General features: G+C 41.0%; 2 protein-coding genes across 2 annotated transcripts in view; both read right to left on the bottom strand.

Annotated features, from left to right (window-relative positions):
- LOC127526378 (gastrula zinc finger protein XlCGF57.1-like) overlaps positions 1 to 20727 on the bottom strand; it is a 669858-nt gene that overhangs the window by 385659 nt on the left and 263472 nt on the right. The gene's annotated exons all lie outside the window — the stretch shown is intronic.
- On the bottom strand, positions 18544 to 18867 carry LOC127526368 (histone H4-like). Its single transcript, XM_051921750.1, has one exon. The coding sequence runs from the start codon at positions 18865 to 18867 to the stop codon at positions 18544 to 18546; it is 324 nt and encodes a 107-aa protein (XP_051777710.1).

Below are 20727 nucleotides of genomic sequence, written 5' to 3'. Positions count from 1 at the left end.
TGATTAATATGTGATTTAAAATTGAGGTCAGAGTCCCCACACACATAAATATATACGTTCATAACATTTATTACTTGATGAGGGCTTTTTTTTTTTTCTTTGATTGAACAAGATGACGGTTCTTCAGCAAACAAGGATTGTGTGTAACCCTTCTTGCTAATATATATACATACAGTGGAACCTCGAGATACGATCACCTCTGTATACGAGAAATTCAAAATACGAGGAAAGTATGAGCGAAAAATTCAGATCTAAATACGAGCATTGGTTCGCGTAACGAGCCATGAGCCAGGCTGTGGGTATAGCACTCAGCTTAGCGAGGGGGCGTGGTAGCAGTTGCGAGCCGCAGGGCGATCTTCGGTGTCTGCGTTTCTCACTTAAGTGCACAGGTGGGAAACTGCCCACATCCATGATTGTTCCTGTGGCTGATGGGTTGCAGCTGCCATGTCCTCCCCGCATATATAGAGAAGCGCGAGCCGGTGAAGGGGGAGAAGAAGTAAAAGAAAAGAGAGGAGAGAGAGCGCAGGCAGGCGGTGCGGGAGAGCGAGCGAGTGCAGGCTCACGTGTAGCTGAACAGTGAGCTGAACAGGCGAGCCAAACAGCTGAAGCAGGACGGTGTAGAGAAGGTCAGCTGCATTAAGAGTGTCTCGTCTGTTGCAGAGCCCGCAGGTGAGACGCTAACAGAGAAGAAGCACCGGGGATTGTCATCTGTTTTTTAAGACTGCATCCTTTTGACGTTTTAACCTCGTGTTAAAGGATTGTTATTCTTGTGTATTTTAAACCTCCGCTTCACAACTGTTTTAAGGATTATTTATTTAAAGATTTATTGAATGCTCTACTGCACTTTAGACACCTGTTTTGATTCTTTTAATAATCAGTTATATTATTTACCAGTGTTATTTATTAAAGGTAGACTACAGTATATATAATTTATCAGTGTTATTGTTAGGAAAATTGATTTTTATATTAATATATTTGGGGTGCGGAACGGATTAACTGGATTTCCATTATTTTCAATGGGGAAGTTTGTTCTAGATACGAGAAATTTGCTATACAAGCTCAGTGCTGGAACGAATTAAACTCGTATCTAAAGGTTCCACTGTATATATATATACAGTGCATCCGGAAAGTATTCGCAGCGCATCACTTTTTCCACATTTTGTTATGTTACAGCCTTATTCCAAAATGGATTAAATTCATTTTTTTCCTCAGAATTCTACACACAACACCCCATAATGACAATGTGAAAAAAGTTTACTTGAGATTTTTTGCAAATTTATTAAACATAAAAACATTGAGAAATCACAAGTACATAAGTATTTACAACCTTTGTCATGAAGCTCAAAATTGAGCTCAGGTGCATCCTGTTTCCCCTGATCATCCTTGAGTTGTTTCTGCAGCTTAATTGGAGTCCACCTGTGGTAAATTCAGTTCATTCTGCTGCTTTGAAGGTCCCAATGAGCACAGTGGCCTCCATCATCCATAATTGGAAGAAGTTCGAAACTACCAGGACTCTTCCTAGAGCTGGCCAGCCATTTAAACTGAGCGATCGGGGGAGAAGGGCCTTAGTCAGGGTGGTGACCAAGAACCCGATGTTCACTCTGTCAGAGCTCCAGAGGTCCTCTGTGGAGAGAGAAGAACCCTCCAGAAGGACAACCATCTCTGCAGCAATCCACCAATCAGGCCTGTATGGTAGAGTGGCCAGACGGAAGCCACTCCTTAGTAAAAGGCACATGGCAGCCCACCTGGAGTTTGCCAAAAGGCACCTGAAGGACTCTCAGACCATGAGAAAGAAAATTCTCTGGTCTGATGAGACAAAGATTGAACTCTTTGGCGCGAATGCCAGGCATCACGTTTGGAGGAATCCAGGCACCGCTCATCACCAGGCCAATACCATCCCTACAGTGAAGCATGGTGGTGGCAGCATCATGCTGTGGGGATGTTTTTCAGCGGCAGGGACTGGGAGACTAGTCAGGATAAAGGGAAAGATGACTGCAGCAATGTACAGAGACATCCTGGATGAAAACCTTGCTCCAGAGCGCTCTTGAACTCAGACTGGGGCGATGGTTCATCTTTCAGCAGGACAACGACCCTAAGCACACAGCCAAGATATCAAAGGAGTGGCTTCAGGACAACTCTGTGAATGTCCTTGAGTGGCCCAGCCAGAGCCCAGACATGAATCCGATTGAACATCTCTGGAAAGATCTTAAAATGGCTGTGCACCGACGCTTCCCATCCAACCTGATGGAGCTTGAGAGGTGCTGCAAAGAGGAATGAGCGAAACTGGCCAAGGATAGGAGTGCCAAGCTTGTGGCATCATATTCAACAAGACTTGAGGCTGGAATTGCTGCCAAAGGTGCATCAACAAAGTATTGAGCAAAGGCTGTGAATACTTCTGTACATGGGATTTCTCAGTTTTATTATTTTTAATAAATTTGCAAAAAATTCAAGTAAACTTTTTTCACATTGTCATTATGGGGTGTTGTGTGTAGAATTCTGAGGAAAAAAATGAATTTAATCCATTTTGGAATAAGGCTGTAACATAACAAAATGTGGAGAAAGTGATGCGCTGTGAATACTTTCTGGATGCACTGTATATATATAGATATATATATATATATATATATTTATATAAATGTATGTACTACTTAGAGGCGGGGGGGGGGGGGGGGCCCAGCCTGATTGAGCTGAATTAACCATTTGTGAGCTTGATGGTCTTTGGAGAAATTAAAAAAGAAACCTTTGGTGTATATTAATCTCTGATTTCTGGCTGATGGAGGAAGTTCAAAAAGGTTGTGGCCTGGATGTGAGGGCCCGTTTCGTGACTCTGGAGTAGCTCAGGTCCTGTAAGGACGTACTCTTCAGAGCCACCAAACAATCCACACAGGTGAGAAGCCGTACTGCTGCCCTGAATGTACAAAACAATTCTCTCACAGTTGTACTCTTCAGACACACATTACAACTCACACAGGAGAGAAGCCATATTGCTGTTCTGAATGTGGTAACATTCAGTTTTCACGTAGAGACCATCTTGAGTGCCACAAAAGAATTCACACAAAAGAGTAGTGTTTGGATTTGACAAATACACCAAAGTAGCCTTCATTAATGTAAAATTGAGCTCATCCTTGCTGAAGATTATCCAATAAGAGAACTTAACCAAAAGGAGACTTGAGAAATACTTGGGATTGGTGAGGGTGCAGATATAAACCGTAAAGAGCAGAGACTGAAGATCAGCAGTGAATACATAAAAAGAGTAAAAATGATCCTTAGAAGTTCCTTGTCAGTGAGGAACAAATTGCCACCAGTTAATCAGCCAGTAAACCATGTCATCTCATACAGCTTTGGGGGTCATAGATTGGCCACATGAAGACCTCAACAGTGTGGATGTAAAAACAAAGTTGCTCCAGCCAACCAACTGAAATACAAAAATCAATGCATGCCAAGGCTTTACCTTCACAGGGCAGAAAGTGGAAATCACCAAACAGAAGTCGATTACAGACGCAGATCTTCATTCATACGAGTGCCAGCATTCCTTCTCGGCTCCCAGGATTGCCACATTTGTAAAATATTACAGCCTGAACTGGAAAGCCAAGATCAACTTCCATCATAAAGCTTGGTTAGCCAATCCACAAAACCAAAGGAGTGCCTGCCATTACCCCAAAAGGTCTGCACAGAGTGAGGTGACACAATTTTGGGAAAAAAAACAAAAAGAAAATAATAAGGTTGACCAAGAGAAGAGAAAAACACAACTGGAGAGACCACAAATGCATTGAGAAATACACAGATCTGCTATTATAAGCTCAGGAGGATGAAAACCATGAAGGTGATGAATACTTGCTAATGGCCACTTTAGATTGTGGATCACATGCAAGGTTGTTTGCAATTTATTTTTAAAGAAATGGAAAAAGCAACCAATGTAGATTTGGCAACAAACTGGTGGAAACAGTACTGAACCTTACTGCAGGATTTAAAATACTCCTGTCCACTAACCTCTTCATGGAAAGACACATCAAAGTAGCCCAACTGCTTTATTGGAAACTGAGCCAAAAATATGACATCCCAGTTCTAGAAAGAATCTCTGAAAATGAAGACTTTATACCAGTTGTAACTTTCAGAAAATTCACAGCCAGAAACCCTGATGTTGTTGAGAAGAAACATTCAGACAATGCCTGGATAATCACTTTATCAGTCCCACATGATATCACTGTGCCTCAAACAGAGAGCGGGAGAAGATAACAAAATATCAGGAGATCCAATGAGAGATGTGGACCTAAATGTGAAACCAGCTGAAATTTTCCCAGGGTCCTTTGGATCCACAGGGCTTGTTAAAAAGATCATTTAAGCAGATTTACTCCTCCTACCCTTCAAGTTACACCCTATGAGCTCCATAAGTGGGCTCTGTTAGGAACAATGCATTTTTGACAGAGAGCCCTAGCAGTGAACCTAAAAGAATAAATAAAAACAGGACACAGAGGATACCATGACATAAGAGTGAGGTTCATGATGATAATGGAGAAATCAACCCGAGAGAAAAGTCATATTGTGAATGTGGGAAACAATTCTGTCACAAGAGTCGTCTTCAGGGCCACAAACACATTCACACAGGAGAGAAGAAACACAATCTGAGATGAACCACATGTGGAATAACACCTCTGAGAATGTGCCAGTGCTGAGATCAACAGGTCGTATAAAAAAAATAAAAATTCCAGCCCCATCCTGATGTGTTACCAGTGACCATCACACCATATGAATTACAGAAGGAGTCACTATTATGGACAATGCATGTACTGCACTGAGCCCTGACAGCAAACCTAACAGAATAACAGCAGTCGCAGTGCAGACATCACTCCGGAATAACAAGCAGACTTCAGGACTCGAGAGTGACATTCACTCCTGTCTGGAAAAGTAAGCAAACTAAACCATTGTGGAGAAATGAATCCCTAAGAGAAGCCTGATTTCTTTTAAAAATATGTCAAGCGGTTTTCACAAAGAGGGTGTCTGATATTGGAGAGAGTGTTGACAGAAGAACATTTTATTAATCAGCCCACCATATGAGGTGAGTGCAGATGTCTACCCTAAGAACTGCATCACCCGATGACTTGTCTACTCATCAGAGTGTGTGTGTGATCACAAATGGTGCACCTCCAGGTAATCCACCACAGGGGAGTCGACAACTGAAGGCCACTGTAAGTGAGAGGACTGCAGTTTATCTTTGTAGAGTTGATTTGGTCTCAAAGAAGACAAACATTGGGTCAGGCGCTGATTTGAAGCTCGCAGGATCAGCTGCACACGTTACACACAAAAGGACTTTTTCACGATAATAGAATTCTTTAAATCCACTGAAGTGCCTTTCAGTCAGTTCATTCTCTGGGCCATCTTTCTATTTCACTGATCACTTTTGCTGTTTTGTTCTTTTATAATAAAGCCATCAAGAATGTTTCATCAAGTTCAAGAATAAAGTGTTTTTCAAATGACTTTTGCTGTGAAACTCTGAACCCAAATCACAAGACTGTTAAACAATCGTCTGCTGAAAAGACATTCAAGAAAGCCAACTCTGTCTGAGGGAAAGCAAGTCAACGTTTGGTCTTTTCTAAGAAGCAGGAACTGTCTGGCTGCATAACAGACTTGCCTTGTTGTTTGTCAGTCCCAATAATAGTTATGTCAGCTTGACAGTCCTAGGAGTTGAGGAGTCTCGCCTCAGTCCATCTGATGATTATTGATCTGCGAGGGTGTCATTGTCAGTTGGTGGTCCATACTGAGCAAGTCATTTGCCCTCAGGCTTTGTAACAACTAGTGATGAGGGAACATTGCTGAGTTTGATTCGCAGTGAGTTCCCCGAAATCATGGAAATGTTTGTGACATTCGCCAAACTTGGCAAAATGCATTAAAGCCAATGGGGAAGGACTAAGTGAACAAGATTTGACTGAATTATAATGGTGCCATCAACTTTAAAGAGGCCCTGAGGGTTAGAGAAACGTCTGCCAACTATACAGGACCAATTATTGTGGCCAACTAGGTGACCTGAGCTGTGCCAACCACTTCACCACCGAGCCTCCGTGAGATCAAAGATGAGAGAACGCAGTCAGCGACGTGCAATCATATATTTCATGAAAACAATGTGGAAAAACCAGAATCATAGTCAGAAAAAATATGTAGATATCTGTTAAATGCAGAAAATTCAAAGTGGCGTATCGTGATTCAAGACGCTGGCTCGTTCTGTTTGTTGTAGTCGCGCTGAAGACTCTCCAAACTGTCTGTGCTCATGCTTTGCACTTTTTCTTCTATCAAAAAGATAGAAATGGTAAATAGTAGCAAACCTTTCATTATTATTATTATTATTATTATTATTATTATTATTATTATTTCATAGTCTCCTATGTTTGTTGGGGGGGGGGGGGGGTGTCAGGCTCTTTCAAGGTTTCTTTTCACTCTTACCGTACCAAATGGTTAATTATTATCCATACAGAGGACAAGCGCCTCCTTCTCTTATATTGATGTGGAACTCGAAGATCGACCTGCACATTTGGCTTCAAGCACATGTTACCGATCTCAGGCCTAGGAGAACCTGTGCCAGGTACAAGGGTGTAGCCACAGCGATATGGTGTAAAGCATAAAAGAAACAGACAGCAGTGCCGAGTCTCACACCATACTTCTCTGTTCTCCTCTTTTTTTATTCTCCTTTTCCCAGAAATATATATATGCTTCAGTCTCTGCATAGATCAACATGGTAATCAGTGAAAACAATGGTGCAAGCCAATCTCCTCTGTATAACAAATATTGTAAACACATTTACTTTGAGTACTTGATTAGAAACCAATGTCCCCAGAACTCGTTAATTGTCCAAGGAAGCAGACAGTTGTGTATCCCCACATCGTGTGTAGACGAGATACTAAATCAAAGCAGGCTGACTATTCAAAGCAGGTGACTCTTTAGCAAGACAGGTAAATATTTATGTCCTGTAGATAGCCATCAGCCATAACCTGTAGCAGAAATGCTGCCTTTTCTTTAAAACACTGGTTTATAGCCCATTACACTAAGCAACACACCGAAATCTCATTTTCTTTAGAATACTGAATTCTAGCCCATTACACACACAGATAACTCGTCCCACAGAGTCTGTAATGCAAATGATCAGCACTGAATACCCGGGGGGCCGTCACATCAATGTTGGCTGTCACAGCTCAGGAGGGTGTCACACTGACCATGCAAAGCATTATGGGGCGCTTGTATTAAAAAAAATAATAATAATTCTCCTAAACCGGCCAAATCATCAGTAAATAATTTGATGAAAAATGGCGAACACAGCAAATTCGCTATGAATAACACTTGAGTAACAACATATAAAGAGGCAGAACCAAACACACAATTTGAAAGATTCTACAACAATCGTGTTCTTAGCCATTATACGCCATACATTTGGAATTCTGTTATTTCTGTTCCTGTGTATAATTTGGAGTTTGTTAATAAATTGTTAATTTGTTAAACTACGTCTGATCATTGACTCCGCTATCAAGTGTGTTAACGTTGAAGCCATACAATCCCTTTTTTCCCCTTTGGGCTCATGCCTGTGGTTCACAGTCTGAATATTCATACTTGTTGAGTATCCTTTTAATATTTAGACTTTGTAACACACAGTAAGTTAAGCTGCCTGCTCTCTGAAGTTTTATTCTCAAACACACAGTAAGTAATGGCGCTCAGCCTCCGAGGTCTCATGTAAATGTTATTCATGTAACACACACTAAGAAGGTGACTTGGCCCCTGAGGTTTCCCTATAAAACATGCGCTAGTTAAACAGCTCTTAGCCTCGGAGGTCACAGCTCCACTTTCTAAGGGTTTATAACAAAGTTTTGTAAATGATAGTAAGCTGATGCTAACTCAGATATTACAGAAATGATTCAATTCATAAAGTATAGCTAATGTAATCTTTAAACATCAATAGTAAAAACTGGAGTCTGATTATGATATCCGCAGCCTTTTTCCATCATTGGATTAGATGTATGACAAGTGTAATTTAAAGATGGTGAAATTTAACCCCAATGTGATTGTATCTCCAAGATCAAAATGAATCAGCATGACGTGTTCTTCAAAGACTTGAGTTTCTGTAACATTTTAGTCACATTTTTATCACTTTATAGTTTTTCAATTTCAATTTTTAGACAATTTCAATCGACACAAAATTAGCAAAATGGCACTGAAGCCCTTGCTGAAGAAGATGAGGAGTATGGTGTGTTCCTAGCTGTTACTAATCCATGGCAGAGGCAAACCACCAATACGTCTTCCGGTCCAGAGCCTCACTGTTGCATTTCAGTCAGCTGGGTTAATAACAAGTGTTAATGGTGGGCACATAACTGAACCCACAGCTAGACGAGGTGTACTGGCATATCAAGGCTGTAGCCTGGTTAGAACGTGATCTAAAATGGCAGGATGTATTGATACCACCATAACAAACATTGTCTGTGCTTAAAATGGTGTCTGGGACCGGAGGTGACCTTCATGAGATCAGCTGTCAGTTAACGTTTCATGAATGTACGTCCTGTGTCAAAGTTGCTGGTCCTTTCAGTGGGCAACTGGTGTTAAAGCAAAGCAAAATTCAACTGAAAATTAGTGTAAGACTTGCAATAGAGAGGAGCACATCAGTGAGGAGTGATTTAAAATAGGAAAGCTAGAAGGTCATTCCAAAAAGCCTGGTTATGATCAGAGACTCCAAAGTCTTACTGTCTACCACACTACTTGGTCACTTATTCCAAGTGTCTGTGCTTCTCTGTATAAAGAAAAACCTCCTAATGTTTGTGTGAAATTTACCCTTAAGGAGTCTCCAAATGTGTCCCCGTGTTGTTGATGAACTCATTTTAAAGTCACCTTCTCGATCCACTGGACTAATTCCCTTCATCATTTTAAACACTTCAGTCAGGTCTCCTCTTAATCTTCTTTTCCATAAACTGTAAAGGCTCAGCGCTTTTAATCTTTCCTCCTAACTCATCCCCTGTAGCCCTGGAATCAGCCTTGTCGCTCTTCTCTGGACCTTCTCTAGTGCTGTTGTGTCCTTCTTGTAGCCTGGAGAACAAAACTACACACAGAACTCCAGATGAGGCCTCACCAGTGTGTTATAAAGGTTGAGCAGAACCTCCTGTGACTTGTACTCCACACATCAAGGCGCTATATAACCTGACATTCTGTTAGCCTTCTTAATGGCTTCAGAACACTGTCTGGAAGTCGATCGCTTAGTCCACTTTGACTCCTAAATCCTTCTCATTAGGTGGACTTTTGATTTTCAGACCTCCCATTGTGTATTCAAACCTCACATTTTTACTTTCTATGTGTACTTTACATTCTCTGACATTGAATTTCAGCTGCCACAAATCTGCCCAAGTCTGTCTGCTGTCCAAGTCCCCTAGAACTGAATTCTTTGCCAGCTCTGGTCGTGAAATGTCACTAAATTTTGCGGTCTAATTGATGTTTCTTCCCAGAGGTACAAGTGACCTGAATTTGACACAACAGCCGATGCAGCAGCACTGCAGACACAAAGGGAGCCATGAAGCAGTTTGAGGGTTCCTCCTGTTTCTGTTTGACTTTTAGCACTTTGGCCTCATTGCAGCTCATGAAATAAAAGAGTAAAGTAACAAGGACTTTGAATGGCAGTGTTGGGTGAAAGCTACATGGATAAGTGATGAGGAGAGACAATGAATATGTGGGCAAAAGAGTGATGGGCATGACAAAGAGGAAGAGGGGGGAGGCTGAAGTGGATAAGGGAAAGGAAGATCTGAAGGGTCTAACAGGGTAAGGGGTGTAGGACTGAGCTGTGTGGAGAAGGTCGATCAGACACACACTGACCTCACAGAGAAATGGGGAGAGATGAAGAGGAAGAAATCATTTTGGGTGAAGATTGTACCGGTGCCCCAATATTCTGCAAAATCATTTGGATAATGCCTGCAGCTACTGACTGCTGAATATTTCTTATAATAACGGGGTCCTACAAAACACTACCCTGCCAACAACAGGACATCTTAATTATAACAGGCAGTTAAACGTGGCAACAACATTGAGACCACAACACAAAATACAAAATCAACACACGTGCAAAATTCACAAATGCAAGATGAGCACAATGTAGCATTAACTGTCAATAAAATATCAATTCTGATGTGACAAAAGTTCAATCCATGACCAGATGAACCCCAGTTAAAAGTAACGTGAGAGATGGAGAAGCTTCACAGACAGAAAACACAGTTGAACTCCTACCACCTTTTCCAAAGCAACCTGAGAATAATCCTTCCTAATGTATCTTTCACAAAGGGTTAAACAATCCCCCTCAAGACAGTGGGGCACAGGTCTCCCCCCGGTAAGTGGTACCTTTCTGGACAAAAACATTTTTTGCTCCAAGGCAACTACTGAGGTCCTCTAGATCTCAATATCCTTCATCTCTTTGGAGATTTCTGTGTCCTTTAAGCTTCTTCCTGCCTGTCCATTTGTCCAGTCCTCAGTAGATGTGCTCCCTTAAAGGCGCAGTTCCCATCTCCACTTTTCAGAAAGTCAAAACAAGGAGACAAACAATAATGAGAGACAACAACACTAATGTGCACCACTGCAAGGTTACTGAAGTCAGTAAAACGTATTTACACGATGTCGAGTACACCAGTTCTTAGTTACACACAAGTGTGCTCACCTCCCATTACACCTCTGAAAACAAGAACAGAAGAAATCTGACAAACGAGAGGAGACCCTCAAGCTGGTTTGTTTAGCTAATAGCTAAGCTGTCCCAAAATGTCAATCTGATCCTTCTTAAAGGTTCTCAAGGATTCCATTTCAACTCCATGACTCAATCGCTTGTTCCAAATTCCCACAACTCTGTAAAGAAGTGCATTCTGTCTTCAGTCCAAATGCACATCCCCATAATTTCCACCGGCTTCCTTGAGTATGTGTTAATCTCAATTAAGTTCAAAGAATTCTTCTCAATCTACTTTATCGATGCCTTTGAGGATTTTAAATACCTGGATGAGGTCCCTTCCCAGTCTCCTTTGCTCGAGACTAAACAGTTTTAATTTCTGGAGAATGTCAGCCACAGGGATGCACAAACCAGTGTGTTTCTTCATGCCAGTCCCAACCCCAGTTAAATGGAGAGAATTACATCAGGAAGGGAGTCTGGTGTCAAATTTTGCCACGTCAAGATGCAGACAACAATACAGATTTCCAGATTAACAATGGCCGCCACTAGTACTGTTAGCCAACATGGTGCTGGCCGAAATCAGGCTACTGTTGTGTAAAGGAGGGGAAGAAGAAGGGGGAGATGTGTCCAGAGGAAAGAGGAGAGGAGGAAGGTAAAGAGAGTGGAACTGATGGTAGGAACTTTGAATGTTGGCCGTATGACTGATAAGGGGAAAGAGTTAGCAGATATGATGGAGAGAAGGAAGGTTGATTAATTGTATGTGCAAGAGACTAAATGGAAAGGGAGTAAGGCCAGGTGGATTGGAGGGAGATTCAATTTTTTCTATCATGGTGTGGATGGGAGGAGAAATGGAGTAGAGGTTATTCTGAAGGAACAGCATGTCAAGAGTGTTTTGGAGGTGAAAAGAGTGTCAGACAGAGAGATGATTATGAAGCTGGAAAGGTGAGGAGTGATGAAGAATGTTGTTAGTGCTTATGTCCCGTAAGTTGGGTGTGCGATAGATGAGAAAAAAAAATTCTGGAGTGAGTTGGATGAAGTGGTGACAGTGTACCCAAGGGACAGAAAGTGGTGATTGGAGCGGATTTCAATGAACATGTTGGTGAAGGGAACAGAGGAGACGAGGAGGTGATGGGTAGGTATGGTGTCAAGGAGAGGAATGAAGAAGGTCAGATTATACTGGATTTTACAAAAATGATGGACATGGCTGTGGTGAATAAATATTTTAAGAAGAGGGGTGAACATAGGGTTACGTACAAGAGTGGAGGAGAGTGAGGGCAGAGCCAAGGATCAAGGAGGACTGCAAGGTTGAGTTTAGGAGGAGGTGAGACAGGCATTGGGTGGCAGTTAAGAGTTACCAGACAGCTGGGAAACTACAGCAGAAGTAATAAGGGTGACACTAAGAAGGGTGCTTGGCGTGACATCTGGACAGAGGAAGGAGGAAAAGGAAACCTGGTGGTGGAATGGAGAAGTACAGGAGAGTATACAGAGGAAGAGGATGGCAAAGAAGTAGGATAGTCAGAGAGATGCAGAAAGTAGACAGGAGTACAAGTTAAGAAAAATGCCCTAATCTATATGGTGACAACTCTTAGAAACTAATAATATATATGTATTATTTTAGATCACCATTCCATATGACTATAATATGTTAGTAACACTATCATCTAGAGCCGACCTTCATCTATGATGTGTTTGAAACAGAAGCTCTTGATCTCACCTGTTGAGTGATGTCCTCTAAAACAAATGAAGTCAACAGAACCTCGTGAACCTCCACAAGCACTTGACTGGATGTCATATGTCTGGATTATTCAACATTAGTGACTGGAGATTTTTTTTGCAAATATTTTGATGTTGTTTACTGCTCTTCAGGATCAGTTCTTATTGAATTGTATTGCATCAGGATTTGTTTGGCTTTGTAAGGTGGAAGCACTTTTGGGTCATGGGGAAGCTCTCCAAAAAAAGGAGGTCATCTGCCAGTAGCGTCCTCTAGTGGGACCCTGGGGACCTCAACAGGGCTGCTTTTCAGAACTACAGCTCTCAAGCAACCCTATTGGCATCCAATCTGAGACCTTGACAGAGAAGCCCTGCCACCTATTGTTCTGTAAGATAAATTGTCTTTGGTAGATAAACTCCCCCAGTGCATCCCTTAGTCTTGGCCCCAGACTGGGATTAGAATTAGACTTCATTCAGAGTGGGATATACCTCCATCTACACTGTCCCTCTGTTATAGTCCCCTGGCCAGATAAGATTTTGTTCTTCGAGATGTCTGTCCATTCTTTATGGCTTCTACGATAGATAGATAGATAGATAGATAGATAGATAGATAGATAGATAGATAGATAGATAGATAGATAGATAGATAGATAGATAGATAGATAGATAGATAGATAGATATATAGATTCCTGCTCAACACACGCCTTGTACCCTTGGTTTCAAATGTGCCATCATTAGTGCCAGCTCCTGTGCAGTCAGTGCCATCTCCACTGTAGCCACAGTTCCAGTCTTCATTGCCCAGTGTAATTCCACATCATCATTACCAAAGGCAGCCTCCTCCAGACATCTCTATCCGCACTGATTCTTGTGGATCTGGATTAATGGACATGGCCACTTCTTCATCATATGGAGTATCATAACCAAAGTGAGCATAAGAAGGGTTTGGACAATGTCCTCGGTGCTCACCGTCATTTAACTGAGGACTATAAGTGTCAAGTACTGCTGGATCATTTAGAGCTGCCCGCTGATTACCAGGTAGCTAAAGGGTACCTGAATATCCCAATCCCATACACCAGTGCTAGGCAGGCTTTGGAGCAGACGTATGGTCAACCAAGACAGTTTGTTCAATGCCAATTGAAGTTAATTTTGAATATGCCAGCTCTACAGACAGATGATGCTCTAGGATTTCAGAACTTTGCTGCTGCTGCTAACATTTTGGTGGGTCTGCTTAACTCTATGGATGGTCTCTATAGATCTGAACTGCACTGGGGGTCTCATATAGATACATTGCTGGATAAACTGCCAGTTACCTATGGAGACACATTTGGAGATCACAGCCTCAACAAGCTCATTATTAGGAGTGGCAGTGCCAGAACTTCCACACTACCTGATCTAGATGAGTGGCTTGACTGGCAAACTCAAGCCGTATACAGACACCCCGGTGTGTGTCTGAGGCTGTCAAGGGGGGACCTTATCAACGAGAGCGGAAACCTTTCAAGTTTACAAAGACCATGCAAGACATGTACAGGTCTCACGGGACATGAGTAGCACACGCCTTCTATTGCAATATCTGGTGCTTCATCCACAGACACCAAAGCTTCAAGCACAGCTAAGAAGCAGGACCTCTCTAAGTCATACTGCCCACATTTCAGTAATCATGAACACCACCTCAGTGCCTGTGGAACATTCAGCAAACTGAGCCCCGCAGACAAGAAGAAGTGGACTAAGAAACAAAACCAGTGCTGGAGGTGCAGCTGAGATCACAAGCTGGACAGCTGTCCACTGGAGATACCCTGCTCAATATGTGGTGGTCAGCATATACTGTACTTCATGAAGTTACTTCTGCTGCAGAGAACCAGAGCATCTTCACTGTAAGCACACCTTCACCTCGATTTTAGGTCGATCAAGTCAGCCACCCAGGAAGTGTGAAGCTAAAGGTGGTCCCTGCATGAATACGGAATGAACTGAGGACATTAGACACAAATGCTGTGTTAGATGATGGAGCTGAAAGGACAAAAATATGTTCTGGTAGCTGCCAAGCATCTTGGGCTGGAAAGAGCTGAGGAGATCCTGTCACTGAGAACAGTAAGACATGATATTGTCCACCTGTCTCATCTGAGATATCTGCACAAGCAAACCATAGAGTGAGATATTCTATCTAAAGGGCTTTCACTGCCAATGAATTGAACCCGGCTGAGCCATCTTGCCGTGCTGAAGCATTGAAACACTTAAGAGACTTTTTGTTTGAGCTTTCTGTTCAGCGTTTGATTCCACACCCGCTAATTGTGTGTTGCTGAAGTCTTCTGTCACCTTTAGTCATTAACACGTTTAGTGCACTTTTAGTTTATAACCAACACTTTAACGGTTAATAACATGTTGTTCTCGTAAATGTAAATACGCCATGATAACCCTGTTTCAGATTAGGAATGAGCAGGATATTAATATTAATCTCGGATAACACTGAAGGGCAATACGCTGTAGTTTACTTTGTTCTCAGACGCTAATTTCGATTTGTTTCAACTGGACAGATTTGTATTTAAACGTAAGGCATTTCACTTTCAGTAGACGAACGCCGTCCTGAGCCTCACGCAGTGCCCACATTTGGAAACTGGAGTAACAGTGCCATCTACTGGTCACCTTAACAAATAGCAGTTCACAGTAAACTGAAAATGCGGTGGTTGTAATTCGTCTTCCTGCGGGTAATCTATAATGGATCAGTGTTGACATTTTAATCGATTATGTTTGTATACGCAGCTCATTGGTACTTATATACTTAATGCAATTTTTTATTTATTTATTTCGTTTAGATACCACACACAAACACACACACACGCACATATATCTATTATCTTTGCTGCAGAGTCCAAAAGGGTGTTCAAACTACGTACTCTCTGATGTGGCTGCTGGCCAATCTAACTAAAGAGCCCAGTAATGTTTAACGGTCCATCTCAACTAGAGAGTGTGAATATACCGAGGCATGTTTAGCATACGGCTGATGACGTATTCATGTACAGTAATCCCTCACCTATCGCGGGGGTTACGTTCCAGAGCCCCCCCGCGATAGGTGAAAATCCGCAAAGTAGCGACCTATATTTATTTTATTATTTATACATATTTTAAGGCTTTATAAACCCTTCCCACACTCTTATAAACCTTCTCACTCTCTTGTTAACCTTTCCCACACTCTTATAAACACTTCCTATGCTCTTAAACACTTTCTACATTCTTAAACACCTCAGACCAACACTGCACGCAGCGATCAGACGTCAATGTGTCTGCACTCGCTTTGTGAAGGGGGGCAGCTGAACTCACGCTGAGCAGAAATGGACTTTGTGCTGCTTCTGCCAAAATGCCTGCTTGTCGCTCTGCGTGTTCGGAAGGAGGAGAGTGTGTGTGTGTGCGTGTGTGTGTGTGTGTGTGTGTGTGTGTGTGTGGGTGTGTGAGGGCTGAACGCACCTTCGCTCAAACCCCCCTCCCCGGAAGCGCAGTACGCTCCTGCCACTTCGCATTGTCAAGGGGGTGGGGAGCAGAATGAACGCTAAGGAGAAGTGGACTTTGTGCTGCTTGTCGCTCTGCGTGTCAATAATTTAAAAGCCTGTACATCACCAATTTTCCTGTCTCACTGTCTTGTCTTGCGTGAAGTTAAAATGTTTTATAATAGTGAGATGTTACTCATATCCTTAGCCCGACATTCACATATCATATGTGTTAACAAAGTGTGTTTTATAAGTTTACATGTGTTTAAAGCATGTGGGATGGGTATTTTAAGGCTTAAACTATAAAAATGTTTATTTATATGGTCTTTCTATATCGCGGATTTTCTCCTGTTGCTGATGGGTCTGGAACATAACTTCCGCGATAGGCGGGCAATCACTTGTATTTAAAAACCCGCAAAGTCGTGAATCCGCGAAAAGTGAACCGCGAAGTAGCGAGGGATTACTGTAATATAAATAAGGCCATATATGGACATCCTGTATTAAGTTACTCAGAGAGATACCTGATACTTCAAGTCCGGAGTGACCTTGAGGGCCTGCAAACTTGAATAAACTCATCCTACTTATAGCAGTTAGACAAAAAAAATATATAACTGAAAATGATAATAGACAAAAAAAAAAAATTAAGGTTTTCCACCACAGCCGCCACTACCTGCTGTGAAAACATCAGTCATATTCTTGCTAATGCTTCCCATCTTTGAAGGCAACTCCACTTGCACCCTATTAGTAATTAGCAGCCAGACGTAATTTTCTTTGAAATGCTTTAACACTTTTTGTGAAAATAATAACAATAATAATAACAATAATAATAATAATAATAATAATAATAATAATAATAATAATAGTCACAATAATAATAATAATAATAATAATAATAGTCACAATAATAATAATAGTCACAATCAGGAATTGAACTTTGCACAAGTATCATGTCTATCTTTCGTACCACGGAGCCATCAAAGCCAAACTGACCAATCAGATTGCTCAGAGGGACCACACACTCCGAGACAGACAGACAGACAGACGGACGTGTTTTATTAAACAGTCGATAGATGTTGTATATTAAGGAAAGGAGACACAAAAAGGTCGGCCTGATGGCGGCACACACATTCAAGTAAAGAGTACACGAGAGAACCGCATCACATGCGGCAAATCACATGACTGAAAAGCATGCGGTCGCACCAGTAGAGTCACATGACACGCCTGCTCTCCTCTAGTGATGGGAAGTTCGGATCATTTTACCGACTCGGACTTTTGAGTCTCGTTCAGCAAAATGAACGAATCCTTTTTCGAGTCATTTCGTTCATTTCAGCAAAATATAATTAAAACGTTACCTGTTACCTCCCTAACACATCTACTGCTTACACAAATGTTGATCACACTACAAACAAGACAAAACTATAATACTATAAGAAACAGAAAATATTAATTCATTGTTTACCTGGGTCTTTTGTCTATGATTCGCTCACCTCGCCTCTTATCTGACAAGTTTTCGGGTTTGAGTCGTTCGTTCATCACGTGACAGCCCCATAAGCTTTACCTATGCAGTCTGAGCCGGAAAGAGAATTGATTAGTTCATTCCTCGAGTCTTTCGAGTCGTTCGTTCTTTTGTCACGTGACCACTTACCGGCTCAGTACCTCAGTCAAATACTAACGTAAAATTCCATTTGTTGTATGTTGGATCATATTTAGAAATTATCATGAAATTATCAAAAATATCTAAAACACATTTTCTTATAAATAAAAAAGGTCTGTCAGTTTCTGTCACTATGATTTTGTTACTGTTTCTTGAGGATCTGTGGTGTATTATTTTATAAATAAATAATCCTGTTACAAATAAATTATTGATTAATTTGTCCTTTTATTGTCTTTGTCTATCAGTAAAGTAAACAAACACTAGGCTATATAATAAAATAATCCAAGCCTACAATTACAAAGTACTTATAGTTAATAATCGTACACTATTCTATCGCAGTGTTCATTTTTACTCCAATTTTGAGTTTCCTGGTATAATAATTGTTTTTCCTATGCAGACTTAACATATTGATCTAATATTTGTATAAAAAGATTGGTCAAAAAGGACATAATGACAAAGTAAAAGCAAATAACATTTTGAATTTGAATGAATAAGGTTAGTTTAAAATATTAAGGTTATGATAACTTAAACTTCAAGTTGTAACCCAAAATGAAATAAAAACTGGAGAGTTAAAATCATTTACAATCCAACATACAACAAATGGAATTTTACGTTAGTATTTGACTGAGGTACTGAGCCGGTAAGTGGCCACGTGACAAAAGAACGAACGACTCGAAAGACTCGAGGAATGAACTAATCAATTCTCTTTCCGGCTCAGACTGCATAGGTTAAGCTTATGGGGCTGTCACGTGATGAACGAACTACTCAAACCCGAAGACTGAAGTTGCGCAAATGAGCATGCGCGACTGAACGAATCACTCCCACGAGACGACTCGTTCTTCCCGAGTCACATTAAAGATTCGTTCAAAATGAACGAATCGTTCAAGAACGACCCATCACTACTCTCCTCTTCCCAAGGATACACAGTCTCTCTGAGCAGTATAGAAGTTCTTACTATAATGCGGTGAGGCGGCAGCGTGGTTTCAGTAACAGTCGCCCTGGATGAACGTTTAAAGAGCCATTGATTTCTATACATTAACTAGCTCATATCGTAACCCCCAAAACCATATAGTGTCTGACCTTGCCGTTCTAACGCATAGACGACATCCATAGCAGTGACAGTTTTCCTTTTTGCGTGTTCTGTGTAAGTAACGGCATCTCGAATCACATTCTCCAGAAAAATCTTAAGCACTCCGCGAGTTTCTTCGTATATCGGGCCAGAAATTCCTTTTACTCCACCTCGACGAGCTAAGCGGCGAATGGCAGGCTTTGTTATACCCTGGATATTGTCACGAAGAACTTTACGATGGCGCTTAGCACCACCTTTGCCAAGGCCCTTTCCTCCTTTTCCGCGACCGGACATTATCACTCACTATTCGTTAGCTTTCAAACACAAAATAAACACCAACAGACTGCCGTAGACTACTTTTCGAACAAACCGAAGCTAAGTACTGTAAAGGTATTGACCGGACCTATTAGGAAACACGCACTTCTAAAATGGGCGCTCAGATTCAAACCGCGAGCTCACTCGGCTTTACTTTTCTCCTGATTTAGAGCAGATGCACGTAAATCCGAAACTGAACCTGGTGAAACAAGATTTCCATATTCAAAATTTAAATAATACACTTTCTGTCTTCTTAAAAAACTATATTTGATGTGACCTTTTTTAATTCTAAATGGATTTTTTATTTGTATTTTTTTTAAATTTCAATAGTAACTAATAATTGTTTTGTGTTATATATGTAAGCAGTTTTTTGCATTTTATCATTTTCCTTTACATTTAGCAAGTATAATTCAGTACACTGTTAATTTTCATTTCTTCTTTTGGGCTAGTTAAGGGCAGCCAGGTTGAGTTTGTAGATAAGGCTTTGGAATTTTAAAATATAATTTTTTAAATCTCTGTTATTGATACACTTGTTACCCAAAAGCAGGTCACTTCACTCAGGACCCTTGTTGGATGAATGAGGTGGAGAGACAGATGTTGAATTGAAAAGCTCAATCCTAATGGATATGTTTCACATTTATGCCCTATGCTAGTTTTTTCTGGAAGTATTTAAAATATTTTAGCAAAATATAAATGCATTTTGCATGTTGTGAAACCACAAGGGGATAAGTGGTATTTGGATTCTGTGACCCGAGTAAAGTGAGGTTTTCTTTTCTCATGGTTGTTTTTGATATTATTTATTGTACATCATTGACGCCTGTTCTCTCATAACATTTTTTTGTACCTCCATTCTCCTTGAAAACATGATTACTTCATATTTATTCTGCACCACACTCCAGTCCAGTTGGTGGCAGTAATGCACCATAGGTGGGTCTGCTAACTGCCATAAAAAGACAAAGAAGAAGAAGAAGTTGGTTTCATCACAGCTTGGCTGTGTTGCACACGGTGTACTTTTCATTTTCTGAGTATTTTTTGTAATATGTGCACTTTGTTTGGCTCTTTCAAAAAAATCTAATACTTTTATTAAAAATACTAATGCAGTGTAATCCGTTTAGATGTATTGTTATGTGTATAAAGTACAAAGACTCTCTGATGTGTACTCATCATTGCCGTGCCAAATCTCTCACTGTAGGCTTTGTAAATTAACCACACAGAATGTATAATGTGAAAACTATGCACTGTTTGGGAGAATGTAATCCTACAATTTGAGCATGCATCTGTAACTGCTTACGAAACGGAACTGAAGAGGAAAAGTAAAATAATAAGCAGAATGTACAACCCCAAGTCCAATGAAGTTGGGACGTTGTGTAAATAAAAACAGAATACAATGATTTGCAAATCCTTTTCAACCTATACTCAATTGAATACACTACAAAGACAAGATAACGAATGTTCAAACTGATAAACTTTATTGTTGTTTTGCAAATCTTCACCTCATTTTGAATTTGATGGCCTGCAACACGTTCCAGAAAAGCCTGGACAGGGGCCTGTTTACCACTGTGTTATATCACCTTTTCCTTTTAACAACACTCAATAAGCGTTTGGGAACTGAGGACACTAATTGTTGAAGCTGTGCAGGTGGAATTCTTTCCCATTCTTGCTTGATGTACAACTTCAGTTGCTCAACAGTCCGGGGTCTCCATTGTCGTATTTTGCTCTTCATAATGCGCCACACATTTTCAATGGGAGACAGGTGTGGACTGCAGGCAGGCCAGTCTCGTACCCGCACTCTTTTACTACGAAGCCACGCTGTTGTAACACATGCCGAATGTGGCTTCG

Source organism: Erpetoichthys calabaricus, assembly GCF_900747795.2.
Source record: "Erpetoichthys calabaricus chromosome 1 unlocalized genomic scaffold, fErpCal1.3 SUPER_1_unloc_23, whole genome shotgun sequence".
In the NCBI taxonomy this organism is placed as follows: Eukaryota; Metazoa; Chordata; class Cladistia; order Polypteriformes; family Polypteridae; genus Erpetoichthys; species Erpetoichthys calabaricus.
The sequence above is the reverse complement of the archived record's forward strand: the minus strand, read 5'-3'. Positions and strand labels throughout refer to the sequence as shown.

Excerpts from the sequence above, each read along its gene's own strand:
- LOC127526368 (XM_051921750.1), bottom strand. The coding sequence starts at position 18,867 with ATGTCCGGTCGCGGAAAAGGAGGAAAGGGCCTTGGCAAAGGTGGTGCT.